Genomic DNA, 24,200 nt, shown 5'->3' with positions numbered 1-24,200 from the left:
GCCTGCAGTCTGACTGCCACAGCCCCCGGGGTCGGCTCTAGTCAAATGGTTTTCTCCCTTCGTCCCCAACTCTCCTCCTCAGGTCTCCCCCATTCCCTACAGTGAGTTCCGTGTCCTGCCCGCTGGCACCCCCATTCCTGCCACCTGCCCAGGGTGCTGCCTGAGAGTTGCTGAGGTTCCTCCCTTAGTCCCCCATTCACTCATCCTCCACCCTGGGATTCTGAGACTTACCTGCAAGGGATGCAGCCCTCTCTTCTGGCCAGGATGCCATCTGAACTCACCCGGGTTCCCAGCGGGGCATCCGGCTCCAAGGCCTGGGCTCTTCCTGGCACACCCATGATTCCGTCCACCCATCCCACCCCGGCATATGCAATCTGAGGGCACTTGAACATCCACGATCCCCTGAGTCTCACCAAAGGCCTAGGTGGAGGAATTGAATCTCCATTTTACAGATGGAAGCCAAAGTTCAAAGAGGGGGAACAGCTCAGAAGGGACGCACGGAGGAGTGTGCGCCTGGCAAAAGCTCCTCCTTCCATCCAACAGATCCTTCAGCCTGGCACTTCTGTGTCGGGCAGGGACCAGAGTGTTTGGCAGTGAACGAACTGGCTCCTGCCCTCAGAAAGCCCATAGCCTGGTTAGAATGTGCTACATGTCATGGGAATCCCCAGGGAAGGTGAATGGATTGGGGCTTCCTGAGCATGGACGTTTGAAGTGGACCTTGAAAGTTGAATAGGAGCTCACCAGCTGAAGGAGATGAAAGAGGCCCTCTAGACTCAGGAAACAGCATGAACTAAGTCTTCGGGTAAGGGAAGAACATGAAGCAAGTGTGTGGCGTGCAGGGCATGATGGATGCTGGTGAGGTGGGCTGAGGAATGGCATGGGCGCAGCCGAAGATAGCTTTTTATTTTATTTTATTTTATTATTTTTTGAGACAGGGTCTCACTCGGTCACCCAAGCTGGAGTGCAGTGGCGCAATCTCAGCTCACTGCAACCTCTGCCTCCCAGGCTTAAGTAATCCTCCCACCTCAGCCTCCCAAGTAGCTGGGACTACAGGCTCGTCACCACGCCCAGTTAACTTTTGTATTTTTAGTAGAGGCAGGGTTTCTCCATGTTGCCCAGGCTGGTCTTGAACGCCTAGACTCAAGTGATCCTCCCGCCTCAGCCTCCCAAATTGCTGGGATTACAAGCATAAGCCACCGCGCCTGGCCCCTGGGCCATTTATTTTCTACCAAAGGGTTCAGACTTTGGGGAAGCCACTGGAGGACTCTGAGCAAAACAGTGAGACCCCAGGCTGAGTGTTCTTTGCATGGTTCAGTATGGCCTTTGCTTTTTGCATTCAAAATCTTTATTTTAATTAAGAATGAACTTTTTATTGTGGTAAAATATACACAGCATAAAATGTTACCATTTTAACATCTATAAGTGAACCTTTCAGTGGCATTAAGTACAACCACAATATTGTGTAACCATCACCACTGTTTCCAGAACCTTTTCATCATCCCAAACAGAAACTCCATACCTACTAAACGGGAACCGCCATCACACCCCTGACCCCCCACCCAAGTGACCTCTGTTCTATTCTCTCTCTGTGGATTTTCCTACTGTAGGTACCTCTTTTTTTTTTTTTTTTTTTTTTGAGACAGAGTTTCACTCTTGTTGCCCAGGCTGGAATGCAATGGCACAATCTCAGCTCACTGCAATCTCCACTTCCTGGGTTCAAGCGATTCTCCTGCCTCAGCCTCCCAAGTAGCTGGGATTACAGGCACCCACCACCACACCTGCCTAATTTTTGTGTTTTTAGTAGAGATGGGGTTTTGCCACATTGGCCAGGCTGGTCTTGAACTCCTGACCTCAGGTGATCCACCCGCCTCAGCCTCCCAAAGTGCTGGGATTACAGGTGTGAGCCACCGCACCTGGCCTTAGGTACCTCTTATAGGTGGAATCATACAGTATTTCTCCTTTGGCGTCTGGCCATTTGTGTATCTCCTTTGGAGAAGTGTATTCAAGTACTTTGCCCATTTTTGAATGGGGTTGTTTGTTTCCTTGTTCTTCAGTCATAGGAATTCTGGATATTAATTCCTTTTCAGATACATGATTTGCAAATATTTCTTCTCATTCTATGGATTGTCCTTTCACTCCCTGGATACTGTCCTTTGATGCACAGAAGTTTTACATTTTGATGAAGAAGTACAATTTTTCAATTTCTTTATTTTGTTGTCTGTGCTTTTGGTGTCATATTCAAGAAATCGTCAATAACTCCAGTGTCAGGAGGATTTTCGCCTATGTCTTCTTTTAAGAGCTTTATAGTTTAGCTCTTAGGTTTAGGTCTTTGATGCACTTTAATTTTGAATATGACGTAACATAAGGCTCTCCAACTTCATTCTTCCTCATGGGGATATCCACTTTTCCCAGCACCATTTGTAGAAAAGATGGCCCTTTTCTCATCGACTGGTCTTGGGACCTTTGTTGAAAATCAATTGCGCATGTATTTGAGAGTTTACATCTGGTCTCTATTCTGTTGCATTTGTCTATCTGGCCCCTGAATGATCTTCTGATGTGAAGTCCAGGATCGCAGAATGTACAAGGACCCTTGTAGGCCATCCGTTCATCTCCTTGCCTGCAGGCCAGTGACCAACAGGTCACAGAAATTCAGCTCAAGGACACATTTGTTTTCCGGGACCTGGAGCTGGTGAGAAGGGGTGGAGGGCAGAGCCAAAGGCGAGGACTCTGGAGCCACAGTCTTGGCCCTGGCTAGGCCCCTGGATATTCGGGGGCCTGTCTGCCCCTTCAGTTGACCATCCCATGAGGACGTGGCCTTTGGGGAAATTCTTATGTGCTCTGAGGGTCTATACACCCACCTCCTGAGATGCGCAAATCTGGGACCACTTCCTTTATTAAGATGATTCCAGAATCCTTCCAGTGGAGCTCAGAGGAGCTCCAAGAAGGAAGCATCCAGTGGCTCCATGCTGCTGGCCCCGTGCATATTTTGAAGATTTTCTGTTAGATTCCCAAAAGAGGCACTTGCAACTCCCTGTCCCCTACCCTAGGCCATCCAGTGAGCGGCACAACCAGGGGCTGGGGCTCCAGGGACTAGACAGCAGAGTCCAAGGGGAGCACAGCTGCAGAGAAGTAGCTGTCCCCGGCTCCCCCTCCTAGGAACTTCCCCGGCCTGGGTGACTAAACAGAGGCCTGCTTGTGCCCTAAGGCATAATTTCCAGCCATGTGCCCTAAGGCATAATTTCTAGAGTTCTTGGAAAATCATGGAAACTATGTTCATTCCACAATTGGGCTACACAGGCTGCTTGATGCTTCAGATGCCTTTGGTTTGGAGAAGCCCGTGGAGCTCAGGATCTGGAAACAGATTTCAGCCCACATAGCTGAGTGACCTTGGGCAAATTAGTTGACCTCTTTGCCTCAGTTTCTTTACCTGTAAAGTGGGGATAAGAATCATGTCTACCTGTTAGTGATAGGGTGAGGCTTAAATAAGGTAAAATAGGCAAGGATAAAGCCAGGTGTGGTTGCTCACATCTGTAATCCCAGCACTTTGGGAGGCTGAGGCAGGTGGATTGCCTGAGGTCAGGAGTTTGAGACCAGCCTGGCCAACATAGTGAAACCCTGTCTCTACTAAAAATACAAAAAAATTAGCTGGGCGTGGTGGTGGGCGCCTGTAATCCCAGCTACTAGGGAGGCTAAGGCAGGAGAATCACTTGAACCCAGGAGGCTGAGGTTGCAGTGAGCCGAGACCACACCATTGCACTCCAGCCTGGGCAAGAAGAGCGAAACTCTGTCTCTAAATAAATAAATAAATAAGTAAGGATCTTAGAACAGTTCCTGGAACATAGTAAGTGCTCAGTCAATGTTAGCTGTTATGATTGATAAGATTTTGCTGGAACCTTGACTCTATCAGACTGGCCAGAAACCTTGACAGGCAGTTAAAGTTGACTGGGATGCATAGAGTTGGAAAATGAACAAATTATTGCTGAATCTATGATTACTGTGTGGTTGACATTGTCTTTTAAAACATGGATGAGTGATGGGAGGGGAGGGGGCTGCCATCTCTACCTAACGCAGCGGGGGCAGGCTTCAAGGAGGGACAAAGGCCACCCAGGCCCCTCAGGCCCCTCCTCCCCATAGGCTGCTGCACCTCGTACCCATGCGTCATGAGCTGGGGAATAACTCTCTCCCTGCTGAATGTGTTTTCTGTGTTTATTTGACCCAGAACTTCAGCCTGTCCCCAGGGCAGGGGTTCTGTTGTGTTCCTCTCTGATCAGCACAGGGCTGAGCACAGAGAATCGGGCTCAGGGAATGTCAGGCAACCTCTGCACCCTTCCTGGGCCCCAGCTTCCTGGGCCCCATCTGCAATTAAGAAAGCACCTGGTGGGCATTGCCCTGGGCCACACCCGGACTGAGACTTTTCATGGAAACCCACTGGGAGATATTGGTATCCTCAATTTGAAGATGAGGAAGGTGAGGCTGTCCCGCTGTGAACTGAACCCAGATCTCCTGAAGCCAAAGAGCCTTTTTCCTCCCCTGCCCAGGGGGCTCATGCCCACTGCCTGGACGCCCTCATGCCTATGTGCCCATCAGACTCGATCAGCATGTGAGAGCTCTGTAGACGGTGGAGGGGGTGCACTGGGAGGGGTTTTCAGCACACCGCATGCTGTACGTGGGCTACACCATCTTCGCCCATCTACTGAAATGATGACCATGTCTCCTGACCGCCCAGACCCCACTCCCTCCTCCCTCCAGAGCCATCCTGAGAAACAGGCCAGCCCAGCCCAGGACCCCCATGTGATGTGTGGGAGCAGCTCCTGTGGGTAAAGAAGGAGGAGACAAACCCTTCTAAACAGAACGAGTAATAGCCTCCTCACTAGCCCAGTGTTGGCAAAGCCAGGGGCAAGAGGCCAGTTTGGAAATATTACTTATACCATGTGGCAGGTGGACAGTGAGGGCCAGGCCTCCTCAGGGAATGTATGTGCCCAACCCCTGCTGTATTAACGCATCCCCCAGGATTTAGCCCCATGAGAGAAGATTCCACAGAGCCCAGTTTTGTGCTACACAAAGTATCTTCTCAGGAGATCTATCCCGTTGCAGGGGATCCATCCTACCAAGAAGTAGTAACAGGTGGAAAAGAGATGTATTTGTCTCACGTTCGCTGTGGATTAAGGTTTGCTTGGTAGAAGGGACAGACCATGCATTATATATATATATATTTTTCTTTTTTTAAGATGGGGTTTTGCCATGTTGGCCAGGCTGGTCTCGAACTCCTGACCTCAGGTGATCCGCCCACCTCAGCCTCCCAAAGTGCTGGGATTACAAGTGTGAGCCACTGCGCCTGGCCACACCATGCATTTTAAAGAAGAGACTTATTTGAATTTTTTATTTTGTTCAGATGAGCAGAAGTCAATGGAAAAACCATTTTCTTCCTTCCCTCCCTCCCTCCCTCCCTCCCTCCCTCCCTCCTTCCTTCCTTCCTTCCTTCCTTCCTTCCTTCCTTCCTTCCTTCCTTCCTTCCTCCCTTCCCTCTCTCAGACAGGGTCTCACTATCACCCAGGCTGGAATTCAATGGCTAAATCATGGCCCACTGCAGCCACAACCTCCTGGGCTCAAGCAGTTCTCCTGCCTCAGCCTCCTGAGTAGCTGGGACTACAGGCTTGTGCCACCACGCCCAGCTAATTTTAAAATTTTTTTTATAGAGATGGCGGTCTTACTGTGTTGCCCAGGCTGGTCTCAAATTCCTGAGCTCAGGCAGTCTGCCCACGTTGGCTTCCCAAAGTGCTGGGATTACAGGCATGAGCTACCATGCGGGGCCAAAAGAACCATTTTTAACTAACGTGTTAATTGTGAATGCTGAAACATTGATTATTTATATTTTATCCTTACTATATGTGATAGGCAAAATCCTGGGAACCCATCTACTCCAAATCCCAGTCATTTATACAAAAACACCAACCAAAACTTTTAGGTATAATTATCCTTTAGATATTTTGAATTGTTAACTATTTTATAGTTGTAAATGTGGATTTTTTAAAAAGCAAATATTGAAAAATATTTTCCATTCTTATCAACTTTAAGGAAGTTGATGACTTTCTTAAAGTACAAACTAGGACTGGGCATGGTGGCTCATGCCTGTATTCCAGCACTTTGGGAGGCTGAGGTGGGAGAATTGCTTGAATCCAGGAGTTTGAGACCAGCCTGGGCAACATAGTGACACCTCGTCTCTACAAAAAAAAAAAAAAAAAAAAAAAAAAAAAAAAATTTAATTAGCCAGCTGTGATGTTGTGTGCCCATAGTACCAGCTACTCAGGAGGCTGAGGAGGGAGGATTGCTTGAGCCCAGGAGGTTGAGGCTGCAGTGAGCTATGATTGTACCACTGTGCTCCAGCCTAGGCAACAGAAAAAAAAAAGCAATCTTATAATTAATTGAGCCATTACTTTCCCTTTCTCATTCAAGGGGAGAAAAGCCTTGTTGCTTTTTCAGTTTGTGATTCTCTAGATTGGAATGAGTACATTTGGGCCAGGCGAGGTGGCTCACACCTGTAATCCCAGCACTTTGGGAGGCCGAGGAGGGTGGATCTCGAGGTCAGGAGTTCAAGACCAGCCTGGCCAAGATGGTGAAACCCCATCTCTACTAAAAGTACAAAAATTAGCCAGGTGCAGTGACCAGTGCCGGTAATCCCAGCTGCTCGGGAGGCTGAGGCAGAAGAATGGCTTGAACCCGGGGGGCAGAGGTTGCAGTTAGCCGAGATGGCATCAATGCACTCCAGCCTGGGTGACAGAGCGAGACTCCGTCTCTATAAATAAATACATAAGTAAAAATTAAAGAAGGAGCACATTTGAGAAAGAAAAGATTTGATGTTGGCGAAAGCAGCACATTCTTTCTGGGATCATATGCTGCTTCTGCAGGCTAAGAAATTCAATTGTTTGGCCAGGCGCAATGGCTCATGCCTGTAATCCTAGCACTTTGGGAGGCCGAGGCGGGCGGATTGCTTGAGCTCATGAGTTCAAGACCAGCCTGGACAACAACAGTGAAACCCTGTCTCTACTAAAATACAAAAAGTTAGCCAGGCGTGGCAGCATGTGCCTGTAGCCTCAGCTACACGGAAGGCTGAGGTAGGAGAATCGCTTGAACCCAGAAGGCAGAGGTTGCAGTGAGCCGAGATCGTGCCACTGCACTTCAGCCTGGGCAGCAGAGCAAGACCCCATCTCCAAAAAAAAAAAAGAAAGAAAGAAAGAAATTCAATTGTTTAAGATTAGCTCGATTCAGCACGTACTTGGGTGCCAGACACTGACAACAGGCAGGGCGAGTGATAACGCTGCCTCATAACACCCCTCCCCTGCCCTTGGCGAGGGCACAGTCTAAAGGCAGAGGCTGCCATGAATCCACTCTTTAAAAGTTTTTTAAGTCTATATAACCAAATAAATTTAACATTTGATTTTTACAGCAGTTGCCAATGTTTCACCCCATTTATAGTCTTTGTTATATGTATGTGAAATGGGCCCTTCATTGAAAGGGACCCTGGGAGCTACTTTTGACAGAGGTTTATGGTTCATAAATGTCATTCTGGGAGCTGCCGCTCGGGAAACCTGAACTGGAGAGGATGCACCTGGGGAAGGAAGCGGGTGGGGATGACATAGTTGCAGGCTGAGCAACGTTGCCCTGGCTGTCAGCTGCCACGGCCAAATTCATCCCCAGATCATAACTGTGTTAATATATCATGGCGACGTCCCATTGATAGAGTGGGTGCCGTGTGTGGGTCAGGGGATACGCCGCCTTGCACTCTACTTCAGTCAGACCTCACAGCCATTCTGGGATGTGGATGTTCTCAGCCTCATCTTACAGATGAGGAAACTGAAGCACACAAAGGTCAAGTCACTTTTCCAAGGATACCCTTCTGTGGCAGAACCACAAGGTGGCTTGGGAGCCTCCTTAATAATCTCCTTTAGTCGGCTCCCATTTCTTTCATGGGGAAAACTGGCATTCCCTAGTCTTATGTGAAGCGTTAGCTAAACACAGCTTCAACAGACCTCTCCAACCACATCGCTGCCTCAAAACACCTCCTCTACAGAGATCTGGAGTCGCCCCAAGACTGGGCTAGGTGCCCCTGCCCTGGTCACCACCCTGCACTGTAACCATGGCTCCTGTCACTGAGGCGAGCCATTTGAAGGGAGGGACTGTGTTTTACTGGGCTTTATATTTTCACCACCTGGAACTTTGCCCAGTGCATAGCTGGTGCTCCAGGAATGCTGTTGAATGAATCAATGTAGCAAATAAGTGGCAGAGCCAGGGGCCAATCCCAGGCCTGTCCTACCCCAAAGACTTCTCAATCATTTCATTTTGCCTCGTGCAGGATCTAAGCTTCTCCATCTCGCCTGCCTCCGGATGAAAGTGATATTACAGTGTCTTGGTGAAGGTGGTGGAGCTGCAGGATTCTTTCTGCTACAGAAGGGAAACAGAGGCTTGGGGGAATTAAGTGAGAGATGTCTCGGGACACGCCCAGGGCCACATGGTTTAGGGGGCTTGAGAGGGACAATGGGCAGACAGACCACAGGGCTGGATGCAGGAGGTGCAGGGTTCAAGTCCTGGCCCTTCCATTATCAGGCAGTATGACCTTGCTCTGGGCCTCCGCATCTTGGCTGTGAAGGGAGGGTCTGGTCCAGTGGGGTCTCTGAACCCTGGGGACGTATTGCTGGGATAGGAGAGAGCATGGGAGACTCTGCTTCTCTGGCAGTGGGTCCTGCGGGGGACAGGGTCTCATCCAACCACCCACGCCATGAGATGGAGCTTGGGGATGGGACGAGGAGCCGGGAAACTTCTAGCCTCCTTGAGGAGAGAAGCTGACAGGGGCACTTAGAGCCCAGACTGAAGCTGGAACACCCATCCCACCCCAGGAGGCATCAGGAAGTGATCTCCAAGTGTTAGATCATACGCAGGCTTCTCATGGAGACCCTGAAGCTTGGTTTACCCTAGTCCTTTGAGATAGAAATGACCCCAGTGGCTCAGCAATGCCCCCTTAGAACAAAATGAAGCCTGCCTGACCCCTCCATGTTAGAAAGATAACTCATCACCACCTTGAAAGGCAGTGGACTTGGCATGGGACCATCCGGTCTGCCCCTCCTAGCTATGTGATATTGAGCAAGTTATTCATCTTCACTGGACCTCAGTTTTCTCATCTGTGAAACGGAGATACCAACACTGACCTCATGGGATCTGGGGAGGGTAAGAGGAGATAATGGGTGGGTCAGGGCAACACGAATACAAGGCATTACATTATTGCTGTCATGGTTGTAATCAGCCCTGGTTGGAGAGCTCCTGTCTAAGGAGCTTGGTAATTTGGGATTTGCCCTATTTGGGGTGGGGGGATGGTATCGGTATCTTGTTTTACCATAAAATGCAACATGCCTTGCCGAGCCTTCCTTGACTGGCAATACCCAATTCAAGAGCCACTCCATTGCGGAGGCCTTCTCCGACCTTTTCAACCGATATTGACCACTCCTTTCTGTGGGCCCTGCCGTGTCTGGGAAACAAGACTTTTGCCCTGGGGACCCTGGAACACTTGACCATGCTTGTCCCTCATCCATCTCTTCCACTAGGCCATGATTCCTAAGGGAAGCTCTGATGAGGCGCCCAGTGAATGAATCAGTGAGGCAAGACACAGGGTGGGGGAGAGAACAGGAAAGACAAATTCCAGACACAAGCTGGGGGATGGAGGGGACCCAGGCCTTGGCAGAGGGGCCATGGGGGCTGAGGGCTGGACAAAGGTTAGGGTTCTTTCTTTCCACCATTTCTTTTTTTTATACAAGGAAACTTTACTCATTTGGACTAACTGTAGGACAGTTGAAATTACAGTAGACTCAAAAATTAAAGTACTTTTTAAACTTTTAAGTTCCAACAGTAGCTTGACCTTGGTCTCCTACAGCTCTCAGAAGAGCTGCTTAAAGGAGCCCCATGTTCTAATTGGGTCACAATGGCTTCCACGGGAGTGAGGGCTTCCAGAGGGCTGGGGAGCAATGTGTGCTCCCAGAGTTGGCATTTGTCTTGTGATTTTTATTGCAACGTACAAGGCCCCTTGTAGAATTATGAATGGTGGTGGTGATGAGGGGAAGGCGGGGAGGTTGCCAGGTAAACTCATCCAGGTCCTGTTCAAATGATTACATATGCCAGCTTCACAAGAGGGGTTCCTAGGGAAGGTGCCTTCTTTCCATTAGTCCACATACCTTTTCTTTTAAAAAACTTTTTATTTTGATATAATATTACACTTAAAGTTATAAGTGGACTACAAAGAATTCCCAGATGCCTTTTATGCTGACTCCCCAAATGGTGATGTTTTGCCATATTTGCATTATTTTCAATCTCTCTGGGTCTCTCTCTGTGTCTCTCTCTGTGCATATGCTCTGTTTATGTATGTATTGATATACATGCATATGATATACAGCTGTATCATTTAACAGTAAGTTGCAGGCTGGGCGCAGTGGCTCATGCCTGTAATCCCAGCACTTTGGGAGACCGAGGAAGGTGGATCACCTGAGTTCAGGAGTTCGAGACCAGCCTGGCCAACATAGTGAATCACTTGAACCCGGGAGGCAGAGGTTGCAGTTAGCCAAGATTGTGCCACTGCACTCCAGCCTGGGCAACAGAGCAAGACTTTGTCTTAAAAAAAAAAAAAAAAAAAGAGTAAGTTGCAGACACATGACTCATATGCCTCTTTGCCTCTAAGTACTTCAGTGTGTGTAGGCCCTGAAACAAGGCACTGGTCCACATCTGAGGTCCCAGATGGTCAATGAAGTTGATCTTCAGCAGAGCAGTTTGATCAGGGGCAGCCTTGAAGGTTGTTGCAAGGGGGCCAATCTCTTGAGGCAGCTGAGAGCAGCCATTCTCCTGTGACTTCCTCCCTTCCTCCTTGACCCTGTCTCCTGCCTGTCCCAGTCCCACCCACAGCATCCACCCCAGGAGGGCCCAGTAGGCATGCTCCAGGCATGAGATTCAAGTCTCAGCTCTGCCTCTTACCAGTTTTTTGTTTTCTTTTTTTTTTTTTTTTTGAGACAGGTCTCCCCCTCTGTCACCCAGGCTAGATGGAACTCTGGGGTCAAGTGACCCTGCCACCTCGGCCTCCCAAAATGTTGGGATTACAGGCATGAACCACCACCCCGGACCTTCTTAACAGTTATTGATTCTTAGCAAGGCATTTACCCCTCTGGCCTCAGTTTCTGGGGCTATAAAATGGAAACCTGGCGGTTGTAAAGAGGCTGGAACCCTACTGGTGGCATAATAGATGCCCTAGTACTTTGTAAAGTACAAAGCCCAGTTCCTGGTTTTGTTTTGTTTGTTTGTTTTTTGTTTTTTGTTTTTGCGAGAGCCCAGCATTAATCCCTTTTCGTTCCTGGACTCTGGGAAGCCCACTCCATCTCTAGACTAAGAGAAAGACAGTCCTCCCAACTCACCCCTGCCATTGCAGGAAGAACTGAGAGAGCTTCTGTGTGAGGGCGGAGCAGTGGAGGACGGGGTGGCAGACCCTGCCTTGGCGGATGCCCGCCTCGGGAAGAACCCACGGGGAAGCTGGTAACAAATCTGCCAGCCACATGGAAAGCCGCAGGGCCAAACGACAGGGGTATCCTAGGGAGCTTTTGCAAGGCAAAGGCTTTTGCAAGTTAGTCAGTTTCCTGAGCACCCACTGTGCGCCACCCTCTCTGGAGGGCCAAGGAATCCCCATGGGTCTCCAAAGGGAGGCCACTTAAGGAATGAAAAAGAGCCCAGGTCTCAGCCTGTCTGTCACTCAGTCGCTAGTGACACTGGTGGGTCCCTTCTCTCGGCGCCTCACTTTGACCGTCTGTCCAATGAGGATGCTGGGGCCACCGTGAGGGAATTCTGAGGAGACTGGAATGAGGCAGGAATGTGAAAATACCCAGAACTAGGGGAGGAAAGACCCCTGCAAGGAAGGCCAGCGACCCGCCCCATCCATCTCTTTGTCCCTTGTAGTGCTGGAATGGTGGCAGACGCGTAGTAGGGCTGAATTACTGCTTGAGTGGCAAATCCTCCCAGCTAGGACCTGGGTCTTCAAACAAACGTCTAGAAACCTCATTAGGCACTGGGGCCCCAGGATCATCACCTTCCGTCCAGTGACTTTATTGGAACTGCAGTGCCTCCTGGTGGCCAGCATGCACAACTGCAGTCTTGATCTTGGCCTGCTGGGAGTTGGGCCCTGGAACCTGAATGCTTAGCCTTCTGGGTAAGCAGCCAGGGCCGGGAACTCCTCTTCAGTCTTGGCTTCCCACAGGGCTGTGCCCCTCCATCTCCTCTTCTCATACCCCTCCCTGGCAGGAATTCATGCAATGTTGTTGAGCTGAGCAAACAGAAGGCAAGAGGTTTGTCCAGGGCCAGGGAGCTGCCAGGGTCATCTTTGGTCCTTCCTGCCCTGCGCTGTGGCTGGTTTCCTTGACCCCCCTCATCCTGAAAGGTCCCTTCTTCCGACTCCATGCAGCAGCCTCCCGACACAAGTAGTGTGTGCAGGGGACCAAGGACCTCCTGTGTCTGGAGCTCAGCTCCAGGGCCTGGGGCCCTTTCCTGCAGACACACTGGCCACCCTCAGCTGTGCCTGCAGAGCTGCCCCAGCCATACCAGAGGCAGAAGGAGCCCAGAGGAGTCTCCCCCAACCCAGGCACACACAGGCATTTGCATTAATTCCAGGGGTGTGTCCTGAGCCCTTACTCACACGAGGCCCAGGCCCCAGCAGTACATCTGGGAGGCCCACTCGGTCTAGGGAGGGAGCAGGCCCATGAGCCGGTGCTGTAAAGCAGGAGATTCAGTGTTTAAGAGGCAAGGGAGGTCCTGGAGGAAGAAGGGTGACCCTTGGCTGAGCTTTGAAAGCCCAGGAGAGGGAATTCACAGCAGAAGAAATACAAAAAATAAAACGTTCCATAGTTAAAAAATAAAAAAAAAAAAAAAGGAAAGACAAGATCTCACTTTCATCCATCGTGCTGGCAAAGATTTTAAAAACACTATAATGACCATTATTGGCTCTGAAGTGGGAGGGGACACCGTGGTAGCTGAGGGACATTACATGTTTCTGGAAGACAACTTGGCCGTGTTTCTCAGAGACCCTCAGATATGTGGATAATTGAACTTCGTATTTCTAGTTCTTGGAGCTTCTCCTAAGGGAATCGCCATGCATGTATTGAGAGATTTAAATCACAGACCTGCTATGATTTCAAACAAGTAGAAACCTGTGAGCCCAACAGAAAAGGATGGATTAAATAAAATAGTGATTGTTCTCGCTACGTAACCATTAAGGATGGTGTGGTAGAAGAATATAGAACAGCATGGAAAGGGGTATGGAATATGGTTAGATTTTACTAAAACGTTTACAGGCTGGGCACGGTGGCTCACGCCTGTAATCCCAGAACTTTGGGAGGCCCAGGAAGGCAGATCACCTGAGGTCAGGAGTTCGAGACCAGCCTGGCCAACATGGCGAAACCCTGTCTCTACTAAGAGTACAAAAATTAGCCGGGCGTGGTGGCGGGTCTGTAATCCCAGCTACTCAGGAGGCTGAGGCAGGAGAATAGCTTGAACCGGGGAGGCGGAGGTTGCAGTGAGCCAAGATTGCGCCACTGCACTCCAGCCTGGGCGACAACAGCGAGACTCCATCTCAAAAAAAAACACGAAAGTTTACAAAGTAATGTTTTCTCTGTGTGTGTTTGTGTGTGTGTGTGTGTAGGTGTGTGTGTGTGAGTGATTTTCTTTCGGTCTGTCTTGATTTTTTTTTAATCTTCCATATAGAACATAGATTACATTTGTAATGGGAAAGAAAAGTCACAAAAGTTACAGAGAAAGCTATCCAGGTGAAAGTAGTAGTTAGCCACAGACAGGAGAGGCAGAGAGACATGCTAGGTAGAAGGAAGGGTGCCCGCAGGAGTGCGGAAGCCTGAAGATACTCGTGCAATGTGCTGCAGAGCGGAAGCAGGTCTCTGAACCTCAAGCTAGATGGAAGGCTGGGGTGTAAGTCCGTGAGTCTGGTGGGAACCAGTCCTGCCTTTGGGACCCTGAATGCCACATAAGCCTGATGTACAGGGTTGGCAGATTTAGCAAAAAGCAAGCAAGCAAACAACAAAACCAGGTTGCTCAGTCAAATCTGCATTTGAATAATGAATAATTTGTAGGATAAGTATTTCTTGTGCCATATTTGGGATATACTTATATTGTTTAAAGTGTTAACTGTTTATCTAAAATTCCAGTTTAACCGAGTCTCCTGTATTTTTTCTGGCCATTCTAAGGAGGGATCTGGGAGCCAGTGAAAGGCTACAGAGACAGCCCTGACATGACCAGCTGTGTATGTTTTAGACACGCCCTCTGGTTGTATTTGAGGGTCGTGAGCCTGAAGGTGGAGAAACCCCTCAGGAGGTCGGGACTGAGTGTCACCCTGAGCGTCACCGAGATTACCTAGAGGTCTGAGTTGCAGGGGCCCAGTTTGTGAGGACGGTGGCCAATCCCCACGGCAAAAAAAGGGCCTTTCTCGGAAGCTTCCCTAACCTTCCTCCAGCCCATTCCAAGTGGTGCTTGTCTCTTGCTTCCCATAATCCCACAGCACAGAGCCCAGCCTGCTCTCAGAGCATGCACCATCCAGGATTCTAATCACTGCTTTCAGATAACGTTTCAACTTGTTCCTGGGAAAACAAATAGAAAATTAATTCAGACCAGCCCCGCCCCCTGAAAAAAGAAAAGAAACAAAATTAACCCATAGACCCATATTGCCACTTCTGGAAACTTGTAGTATTTTCTGAGGACAAATGCTCCACTCCCTTCCTCTTTTTGGTCAAAATGAGATTTATTTGATATAAATTGAACATCTTTGCATGTGTTAAAATGCTATCCTTTCTTAGCATCATTTCATTCATTTGTTCATCAAATGTTTACTGAGCATCTACTGCATGCCAGCTATGATACTAGGTGTTACACAGCAGGGTAAACAAAGCACACATGTTCAGATATATTCCCTGCTCCATGGGAGGGAGAGAGAGAGAGACAATAAACAAGGGGAAAACAGAAGAACAAATAAATACCTAATATTGGCGCGGTGGTTCATGCCTGTAATCCCAGCACTTTGGGAGACCAAGACGGGTGGATAATTTGAGGCCAGGAGTTCAAGACCAGCCTGGGCAACATGAGGAAACCCCATCTCTACTAAAAATACAAAAATGAGCGGGGTGTGGTGGCCCATGCCTGTAGTCCCAGCTACTCAGGAGGCCGAGGTCGGACAATCGTTTGAATCTAGGAGGTGAGGTTGCAGTGAGCGGAGATCGAACCACTGCACTCCAGCCTGGGTGGCAAAGCGAGACTCTGTCTCAAAAAAAGCAACAGCGTGCAGAATAAAGACTATCAGGAAGGATCTTCCATTTATGGAAATATCATCCTTTATTTAACCAATCCCCTATTGTTGAATATTTTGATTACTGTCGGTTTTCCTACATATTAAACTATGACATGATGAACTTTCTCTCTAGTGAATGCTTACCATCATTTATTTAGAGTAAATTCCTAGAAGTGAGATTTCTGGATGAAGGCATATAAACTTTTAATTTAGTTTTTGTTTTATATATTTGAACACAATTTTGTATTTTCTTTTTAGTTACATTTTTCAAAATTTGAAAACAACATGCTGTAAATTTTTTTTTTTTTTTTTTTGAGACGGAGTTTTGCTCTTGTTGCCCAGGCTAAAGTGCAAAGGCATGATCTCAGTTCAGTGTAATCTGCACCTCCCGTGTTCAAGCGATTCTCCTGCCTCACCCTCCCAAGTAGCTGGGATTATAGGTGGCTGCCACCATGCCCGACGAATTTTTGTATTTTTGGTAGAGACGGGGTTTCACTGTCTTGGCCAGGCTTGTCTCAAACTCCTGACCTCAGGTGATCCACCACCCACCTCTGCCTCTCAAAGTGCTAAGATTATAGGCGCAAGCCACCGCGCCCAGCTGTAAAAAACTTTTTGGTATATACTTTTATGAGTTTTAACACACTCATGTATAGATTCATGTATTCACTGCCACAGTCAGGATACAGAATATTTCCATCACACCAGTGCAAGCCCTTTGTAAACAAACCTTCCCCCTCCTCCTACACCTGGCAACCAGTGATCTGTTGCCTAGAGTCCCCGTAGTTTTGCCTTTCCCAGAATTCATGTGCTAGCTGAGTGAAGTTGCACTTCATGTAAATTTGAGACTGGCTTCGTTTACAGACCCTAAGGCCACCTTTGAGATTCATCCATGTCATTGTTTGTCAACAGTTCTTTCTTTTCACTGTGGAGTCGATCCATGGCCTGGATAGACCACAGCTTGCGTCTCCATTCCCCTGTCAAAGGACACTTGGGGGTGTTTCCATTTCGGGGTGATTCTGAATAGAGCTGCTGCAGACATTTGCTTATGGGTTTGGGTTCCTCTCTTCTTAAAATAAGTCATTATTTCTGTAGGGTAAATACCTAGGAGTGGGATTGCTGGGTCATGAGGTCAGTGTTAGTTTAACTAGATAAGACACCGCCCAAGTGTTTGCACCGTGATGGATGGGAGTTCCGGGTGCTCCATACATTGCCGTAACTTGGCATCATCAGGTCTTATTCCCACTGTGATAGGCACATAGTGGTATCTCATTGTGCTTTTAATTTGCATTTCCATAGTGGGTAATGAGGTGAGCATCTTTCATGCTTACTTGCTCCCTGTAGATCTTCTTGGGTGAAGTGTCTGCTAGAATATTTTGCCCACTTTTTGTTAAATATTACTATTAACTACACTCCACACTTTATTCAGATTTCACTGGCTTCCCCCAATGTCCTTTTACTGTTCCAGCATTCCCCCCAGAACACATTGATTACACTTAGTCCTCCTGGCTCCTTGGCCTCCTCTAGTCTGGGGCAGTTTCTCAGACTTTCCTTATTTCGAGAGCATTTCAGGGTTTGGGTTGGTGGCTGTGGGTGAGCAGGATGGCCTGTACCACTGGCTAGCCTGAGGACTGCCATTTCCACCCCACCCTCTGCTGAAGATTGGCAGCCCCTTGAGGGCCGGGACACTGTCTCTCTCTGCAAACAGCTGTGCCCCGTGCATGTGTGCTGAAATCTAAGCCCAGTCACTACTACCCCTTTGGCATTATTTATTGGGACTGGAGCTAAATTAGGGACATTCAAGTTGAGCTGTGGACTGACCCCAGTGTCAGATGAGGTGGGGTGGGGACGTGATCAATGGCTAAACTTTAACCTCCGCCCTCACCCCCACAGGACCATTTGGACAGCAGTGGGTTTAGTCAGTGCCCTTTCAATAGCATGAAAGGGCCTCATGCTGGCCTGTTTTTTTTAAGGAGATTACATCGGTGTGTGCACTCCGCCACAGGGTGTGTGGGGCCAGCTCACCCGAGAACGGAGCGAGCGGCATATCCCCCACAAAGCAGATGTTTGGAGGAAAAATAGATGTAATCAAAACCATGGAAGATAAAATGACTGAGACCCCTTAGCGCCATATGCATGGGCCTGTGCACAGCTCCACACAGGCCCACACCACCCATGTCCACACCCACCCACGCGGATCTGCACCCACACACAACTGCCCACGGGGACACACATCCCACTTGTGTGCCTGCACTTGACCACACAAGCATGCACACTCCACAAACCTATCCACAAGCAACTACACATATGTTCCCCACACCCACTCACAATGGCAGACTTGTGCCACATGCCCTCGGGTGTACATCTGTACATACAGATGCTACCAGCACCCTCTCCCTAAAATGGCTCTAGAAGGTCATTCTTTAAATCACGGCCAAAAAAAAAAAGAAAGAAAGAAAAAAGAAAAATCAGTCACCTTTGGAAACCTCTCAAGGGTTTTCCTGTTTTAAAAAGGTAAAACTAGATTAGAGTGATGCCATTGGGTTGAACCAGGACAGATGGGTAGAGGTTAGGGGAACGAAGCAAGGCTTTCCACTTCATGCATTTCTCCAGCTGAAATCCAACAGCCAGGGGTTCCCAGCACTAGAAACGAGAGCTCCCAGTGGTACGGGGGTCCTCCCAGGGGAGTTCCAGCAGAGGTTGAAGGGCTCAGTGGTTTCCGATTGAGAATACAACAACCTTGAACTGAATGCTTCCCACTTCATCAAAAGCAGTCTATGGCAATAATGCTGACCTAGGATTGTTTGAAGAGCATTGGATACCATGATGGCCACACTACGTGCACAACACCCTCCGTGGGGCAGGCATTGCTCTCGGTGATGTAGGTTCACTACTTGATTGATGGCTCTAAGTAGTCAGGGGTTTACTTCCAGATCAAGACTGGGAAGCTGCAGATTGGGACTACATTGTCTTGGACCCCAGAGCCTCAGCCCTGGGACAAACTCACCATGGGAGAGGCGTCAGCATAGAGCCTTTCCAGGTCCACAAGGAGCTGCTCCAGGGAGGATGTGAGAAGTCCAACCCCTGGCGGGTGGCCTGGACCCACGCTGGGCGCTGTTGCTGCTCAGCCTCATGCCAGCACGAGGTGCCCCAAGGCTCTGAAGAAGGCTTGCCCATCCAGGCAAAGTGAGAGCTCCCTGGCGGTCTTCTCTACCCCAGTGTGGTGGCAGGGTGGGTGTGGAGCCAGTTCCTGGCAGATCCTGGACTGGGTTTCTGGACCTTGGTTTCAATTCTGGAGCCACCCCTATGAAGCCCGTCTCTGCTTCTCCTTCTGTCCCTTGCTCTCTGCATGGAGATATCGCTCAAGGTCTGTCTGGGTCTTTCTTCTCCCCTGTCTCCCGCAGTGACCTTTGCTGTTTGTGCTGTCAGCCTTGAATGGTGGCATTCGTCATTGTGTGCCCTTTTTCAATGTATCCCACCCGACTTTCTCCCCAATGGGTAGGAGGATGAGGCGGTTGGTTCATTTACTCGAGAGATATTTTCTGCACATGCTCTATAGAACATCGGCTCACCAAAGGTGCACACAGATACCTGGACAGAGCGAGAGCTCAGTGATGTTTGTTAGTTAGAAATTGTTCATTTATTCCTCAGCAACCTCTTACTGCATCTCCGCCACCTGACCTATCCTGTGCTGAGCCTCAGGCTGAGAAGGGACAAACGGCATGAGGTCCCAGCCCTTGGGGAACTGACATTCTATAGGAGGAGCTGGACATTCAGGGCTTGATGAGATACGAGTCAGCAAACATAGGCAGTCAGTGGAAAGGGTGAGCAGAGGATAGAAAACAGTCACAATCTGGGAGGGGTTCCTGGAGGAGCACTGGATCTTGGAGGTCAGCTGGAAGGAGGAACATTCCAGGCAGGGGCCCGAGATGGGGACTTGGGGGACCAAGGTCAGTGGTTTCCTTTGGTCAGGAGCAGTCAGCCTGAGCCATGGGACTTCTGTTTTCAGCAGCCATCTTGCTGAGGAGGGCACCTTGCGGGGAGTCAGATCTGACCAGCACCCAGGCCTTCAGCCACCACGCTGACTCTCCAGCCAGCCCGGGGTCATCTCCCTGGAGAGCAATCTGCTGGCTTTGCCCAGGGCCCGGCCCCACTCCTCATCTCATCCCTGCCACCCTCTGTCTCACACAGGCCGGAGAAACTCAGGGCCACCTGAGGAACAGCAGTGGGAACTGCAGAAGGAAGGGAGACTCAGAGGGGTGGCAGTAGCCTCCCAATGTCCGCAGGGACAGGGCTGTCATGGGGAAGGGCGCTGGGGGTTAGAACTGGAATCAGTGAGACAGACATGGGCTGGGTCTAAGGATGAGTAGTCCTGCTGTCCTGGGGGCAGCGAGCTCCCTGCTACCCTAGACTGGAACCAGCACCAGGTGGAGATGCTGCAGGGTGGTGAGAGGTGGACATAGACAGCCTGAGCTTGGGGTCTTAGGACTCAGACTCTGAGAGGGCCGTGCTTGTTATTCTGACCAGTTGAGTGGAGCTGCAGAACTTCGGGGAATTTTTCTTTGTCTAAATGAGGAACCCAGCCTCAGAAGTTAAAGCAAGCTGACTCAAGACAGGTTAGAAGGCTTGCTTCCTTCTTCCTTGAGGAACCAGGAGCAGCACTCCCCTGAATTCCTTCCATCTCTGACACAGGCACACCCTCCCCCTCTCCTCCCCTCCCCAGGTCCTCAGGGACAGTCCTGGCTGCTGGTGAGCAAAGGAGGAGGGACCCTCAACTACCCCGCTGTCCCTATTTGTAGGTGAGACTCCAGAGATGAAATGGGTCATCTGAAGTCCTGAGCAGAGCGGGGGCCGAGGCCAGGGCTCCCAACTCTTGGGCTGGTGGTCTTCGCACACCCTGGGCCACCTCTATCTCTGCCTGCTCACTTGGTCTCAGTGGGCAGCTGGAGGTGGGCAAAACTGGACACTTACTTGTCACCATGAAGACTGGACCTTCTGCCACTTCCCCTGAAAGGCCAAGAGCTGGCTCAGTGCTGAGAGGCTGCCTCCAGGCCGAATCCTCACTCCCTCATCCTCAAGGGCTCGTCCTGCTCCCCACAAGATGGACAGAGCAGGACGCCTTGGTCATATGAGGCCCCTGGGTTCCTTCTGCCCCTACCTCTCTCCCTGGGAATAAGGCCTAAGACCCCAGGGGAGGGAGTAGAGGGCAGGCCAGGAGCTGAGAGGCTGTGCTCTGTCCGGAATTGGGGCATGTTCCCCTCTCTCTCTGGCCTCAGTTTCCCCCCAGTTAAAACTAGGAGTTCAGGCTGGTCCATACCAACTCTCAGTTCCTGTAACAGGGAGCTCCCATTGCTGTGCAGGGTGGTCCCGATCCCCAGCAAGGGTCTATGGGGCTGTGAGATGGGGCCTGGGGACCAGAGCTCAGGGCTCAGTGCTCACGTCCCTCAGCCCCTCATCTGGCTTCCAGGAAGTTGCAAAACAGGGATGGTTATTTTTGTGAGGCTGGGTGGGGTTTCTAAAAAAAAAAAAAAAACCTAAAACATAAAATGTATTTGTCTGCCAGGAAGATAAATATCTTTGCTGAAAGCTCTTAGCCCAGCTGCCAGCTGCAGTTTGCAGAATGTTGTCACTGAAGCCGTGGCTGTCTGCATGTGCCTGGGCTCACACAGGTGTCATGCGTGATGCCGCTGGGCCGGTCGTGCACCCCCATGGCATCTGCACTGCCAGTGGCCCTCAGGAGCAGCCTCCTGAAGCTGCTTCCAGGCCTACTCTGGGCACTCACCTCTATGCCCTTTCCTTGATGCCTTGGAGAGGGAGGCGAGAATGCCACAGGCCAAATGTCCCTCTCAGCTTCCCCAGTGTGCACAGAAAGCCAGGGATGAGACGAGTCTGAAGCTTCAGCCCTCAGGATCTGGATGGAGTCAGAAGACCTGGACTACAGGCATCATTCTGACACTTAATGCCCATCGCTTGGACCTATTTCCAGGAGAAGAAACCGCGGGTCAGAGTGGCTGATGCTCACACCTACCACACGTGCTTGTTGTGATGATCAAAGTTCGTGCACGTGAAAGGTCGTGTCATATGCTCCCCAAACGTCTTATTAATTGCGTTTGTTCTTTCACTCAACAAGTTCCTTTTCCCCAAGTTACAGACAAGGAATGCAGTTCTCGAGGAGTTCACACCCACATCTGCAGACACCCAGTTGGCTGCCCTTCCCTAGGCATCTGTGCACGCCCTGCACATGCTCCTGTGCCCAGGGGCCTGCATGCTTGGAGGACTTCTCCAGGGTCGGAGTCCTCTCATGTTCACAGGGTCCTCTAATGTTCACAGGGTCTGTGGGTTTGCAAGTCCAGACTAGAAATGTGAATATCAATAATGGCAAAACTACATAGCTAGCACACTAGCCTCTTTATTTCCCACAGCTACCCTATGAGGAAGATCCTAGAAGTATCTTCATCCCCATTTTATAGAGGGGGAAACTGAGGCACATAGAGGATAGGTAAGCTCTCCTGAGCACACAGCTGGGGAGTCATGGCCATAGGATTCATGGCAGGGCTAAAGAGTCCATGACCTAAACCAGGGGTCCTTAGCCCCCAGGCTGTGGACCAGTACCGATTCATGGCTTGTTAGTAACCGGGCCGCACACAGGAGGTGAGCGGCAGGTGAGCAAGCATTACCGCAAGTTCTGGCTCCTGTCAGATCAGCGGTGCCATTAGATTCTCACAGGAGCGTGAATCCTACTGTGAACCATGCATGTGAGGGATCTAGGTTGCGTGCTCCTTACGAGAATCTGATGCCTGATGATTTGAGGTGGAACAGTTTCATCCCCAAACCATTCCCCACCACCACCTTCTCCACCCATGGAAAAAATTATCTTCCACAAAACCAGTCCCTGGTGCCAAAAAGGTAGGGACTGTTGTCCCAAACCCTCTGCCAGGAGGTGAGTGTGTCTGCCTAGGAAGCTCACCAGGCTGTGTGGTGGTAAAGTGGCTTCTCGCCTCACTCTCCCACCCCAGCCTCCACCTCTTCTTTCTTGACGTGTATGGGTTGACTCGTCCTTGCAGTCCTGAGCTCCTAGGAATGTGCCGGGGGGGGGGTGGTCCATCTGTCAGACGCAGTGGCTGGGAGCTGTGCTCATGTACACCCACCCAGGCCCGGGGTCAGCGTGCTGGGGATGAAGGTGCCCGGGCAGCCTCAGTAAACAGTGGGCAGGAGCTGCTTGTAACAGGAAATGTGGCCCATGCCTCAATCCCATGCACCCCCAAGGAAGAAAGACCCTTCTCTTGAACAATAGGTGAGACCAGTGTGCAGGGTTGGGGGGCAGGGAAGGAGGTGTTGACTCCTCAGCACTGGACTCTTGGGGCAGAGTCTCCACAGCTCCTGCTGAACTCCTGGTGGGACTAGGCCAGGAAAGGAGGGACACTCCTGTCTGCCTCAATGCTGGGTCCTCCTCACCCCAAGCCCCACTGGGCCAGACATGGCTGCTGAATGAGTTTCCCTTCCACCCAGGGAGGCCATGGCACTGGGGTCAGAATTCTCGGGCCCCAGAAAAGTCCTGATGAAGGGAATCCCTCTAGAGAGAGGAGCTCAGTGTCAGTGAGGTGGGGATTAAAGGTCACAGAGGTCAGATTGGCTGCCTTAGGTTCATATAACATTGTTGCTGGAAGGGACCTAGTCTAAGATGATGGCGAAGAGGCTCCGATTGGGGAAGAGATTTGCCCAAGGTCACACAGCAAGTTAATGGCAAGCCAGAATTAGAAGCCAAGTCTCCTGACCTCGCATCCAATGAGCTCTAAGAGGAAAAAGGCAGGGGGTGGCTACCCGAGTGCCCCACTCTCCCCCCGACATCCCCCTTCTCTTGCTTGGTTCAACCATTGGTTTCTGACTTTGTTTCCTCCTCCCTCAGCTAAAGAGAGCTCCCTGGGTGAGCCAGAGTTACCCCCTGACTCTGACACTGTGGGGATGGACAGCAGCTACCTGAGTGTCAAGGAGGCTGGGGTGAAGGGGCCCCAAGACCGGGCCAGCTCAGACCTCCCCAGCCCATTGGAGAAGGCTGACTCGGAGAGCAACAAGGGCAAGAAGCGGCGGAACCGGACCACCTTCACCAGCTACCAGCTGGAGGAGCTGGAGAAGGTCTTCCAGAAGACCCACTACCCAGACGTGTATGCGCGGGAACAGCTGGCCATGAGGACAGACCTCACCGAGGCCCGCGTGCAGGTCAGTGAGGGCCACCTGGGAGTGAGGCTGGTAAAGCAGAGCCTGTCCCTGGGCTCTTGGCTGCAGTTGGGGTCTCCTGACTGCCCACTAACCACACCATGGCTTTCCTTTCCTCAGTTCGTTGAGAACCTGAAAGTGGGGGCTCCTAGCCTGCCCCTCATGCCCCTGTCCCAACTAGAGCAGCTCTGCTTTTATCCTTTTTAATATTGGGCTTCTGCACTGTGGTGGGGGGTCGCAAAGGAAGGAGGGCCTCCAGCAGAGGGGCAGGAAGGCTGCTGCTGGCTGTTTCTGGGCTTTACACAGTGTGAGAGTCCTGGCTCTTTCACGCAGAGAAGGGTTACTTGTCCCTGCTCTAGAAGGCCTATCTCTTAGACAGGAAACAGGACAAACATGAAGACAATGTCTACAGCATCCCAATGGGCAGAAACAGAGAACAGTTTGGCTCTTCCTTCTGCCTAGATGGCTGCATCCCCCTCCATTTTTCAAGTCCCAACTCATACCTCCTCTGAGAAGTCTTCCTGACCACTGTGGCTAAAGCAGTAGCCCCCCTATTACCAGCCAACAACCAAAACACCCAACCCAGTACAATACAGTGGAACCCAACACTCAACCCAACTCATTGCAA

General features: G+C 50.4%; 1 protein-coding gene across 1 annotated transcript in view; it reads left to right on the top strand.

Annotated features, from left to right (window-relative positions):
* ALX4 (ALX homeobox 4) overlaps positions 1-24,200 on the top strand; it is a 50,212-nt gene that overhangs the window by 11,809 nt on the left and 14,203 nt on the right. The window contains exon 2 of the mRNA XM_004050979.5: positions 23,265-23,575. Within this exon, the coding sequence (XP_004051027.2) occupies positions 23,265-23,575 (311 nt within the window). The remainder of the gene's footprint in view (positions 1-23,264; positions 23,576-24,200) is intronic.

This window comes from Gorilla gorilla, chromosome 9, assembly GCF_029281585.2.
Source record: "Gorilla gorilla gorilla isolate KB3781 chromosome 9, NHGRI_mGorGor1-v2.1_pri, whole genome shotgun sequence".
In the NCBI taxonomy this organism is placed as follows: domain Eukaryota; kingdom Metazoa; phylum Chordata; class Mammalia; order Primates; family Hominidae; genus Gorilla; species Gorilla gorilla.
Note: the sequence above shows the minus strand (reverse complement) of the source record. Positions and strands in the feature narration are given on the sequence as shown.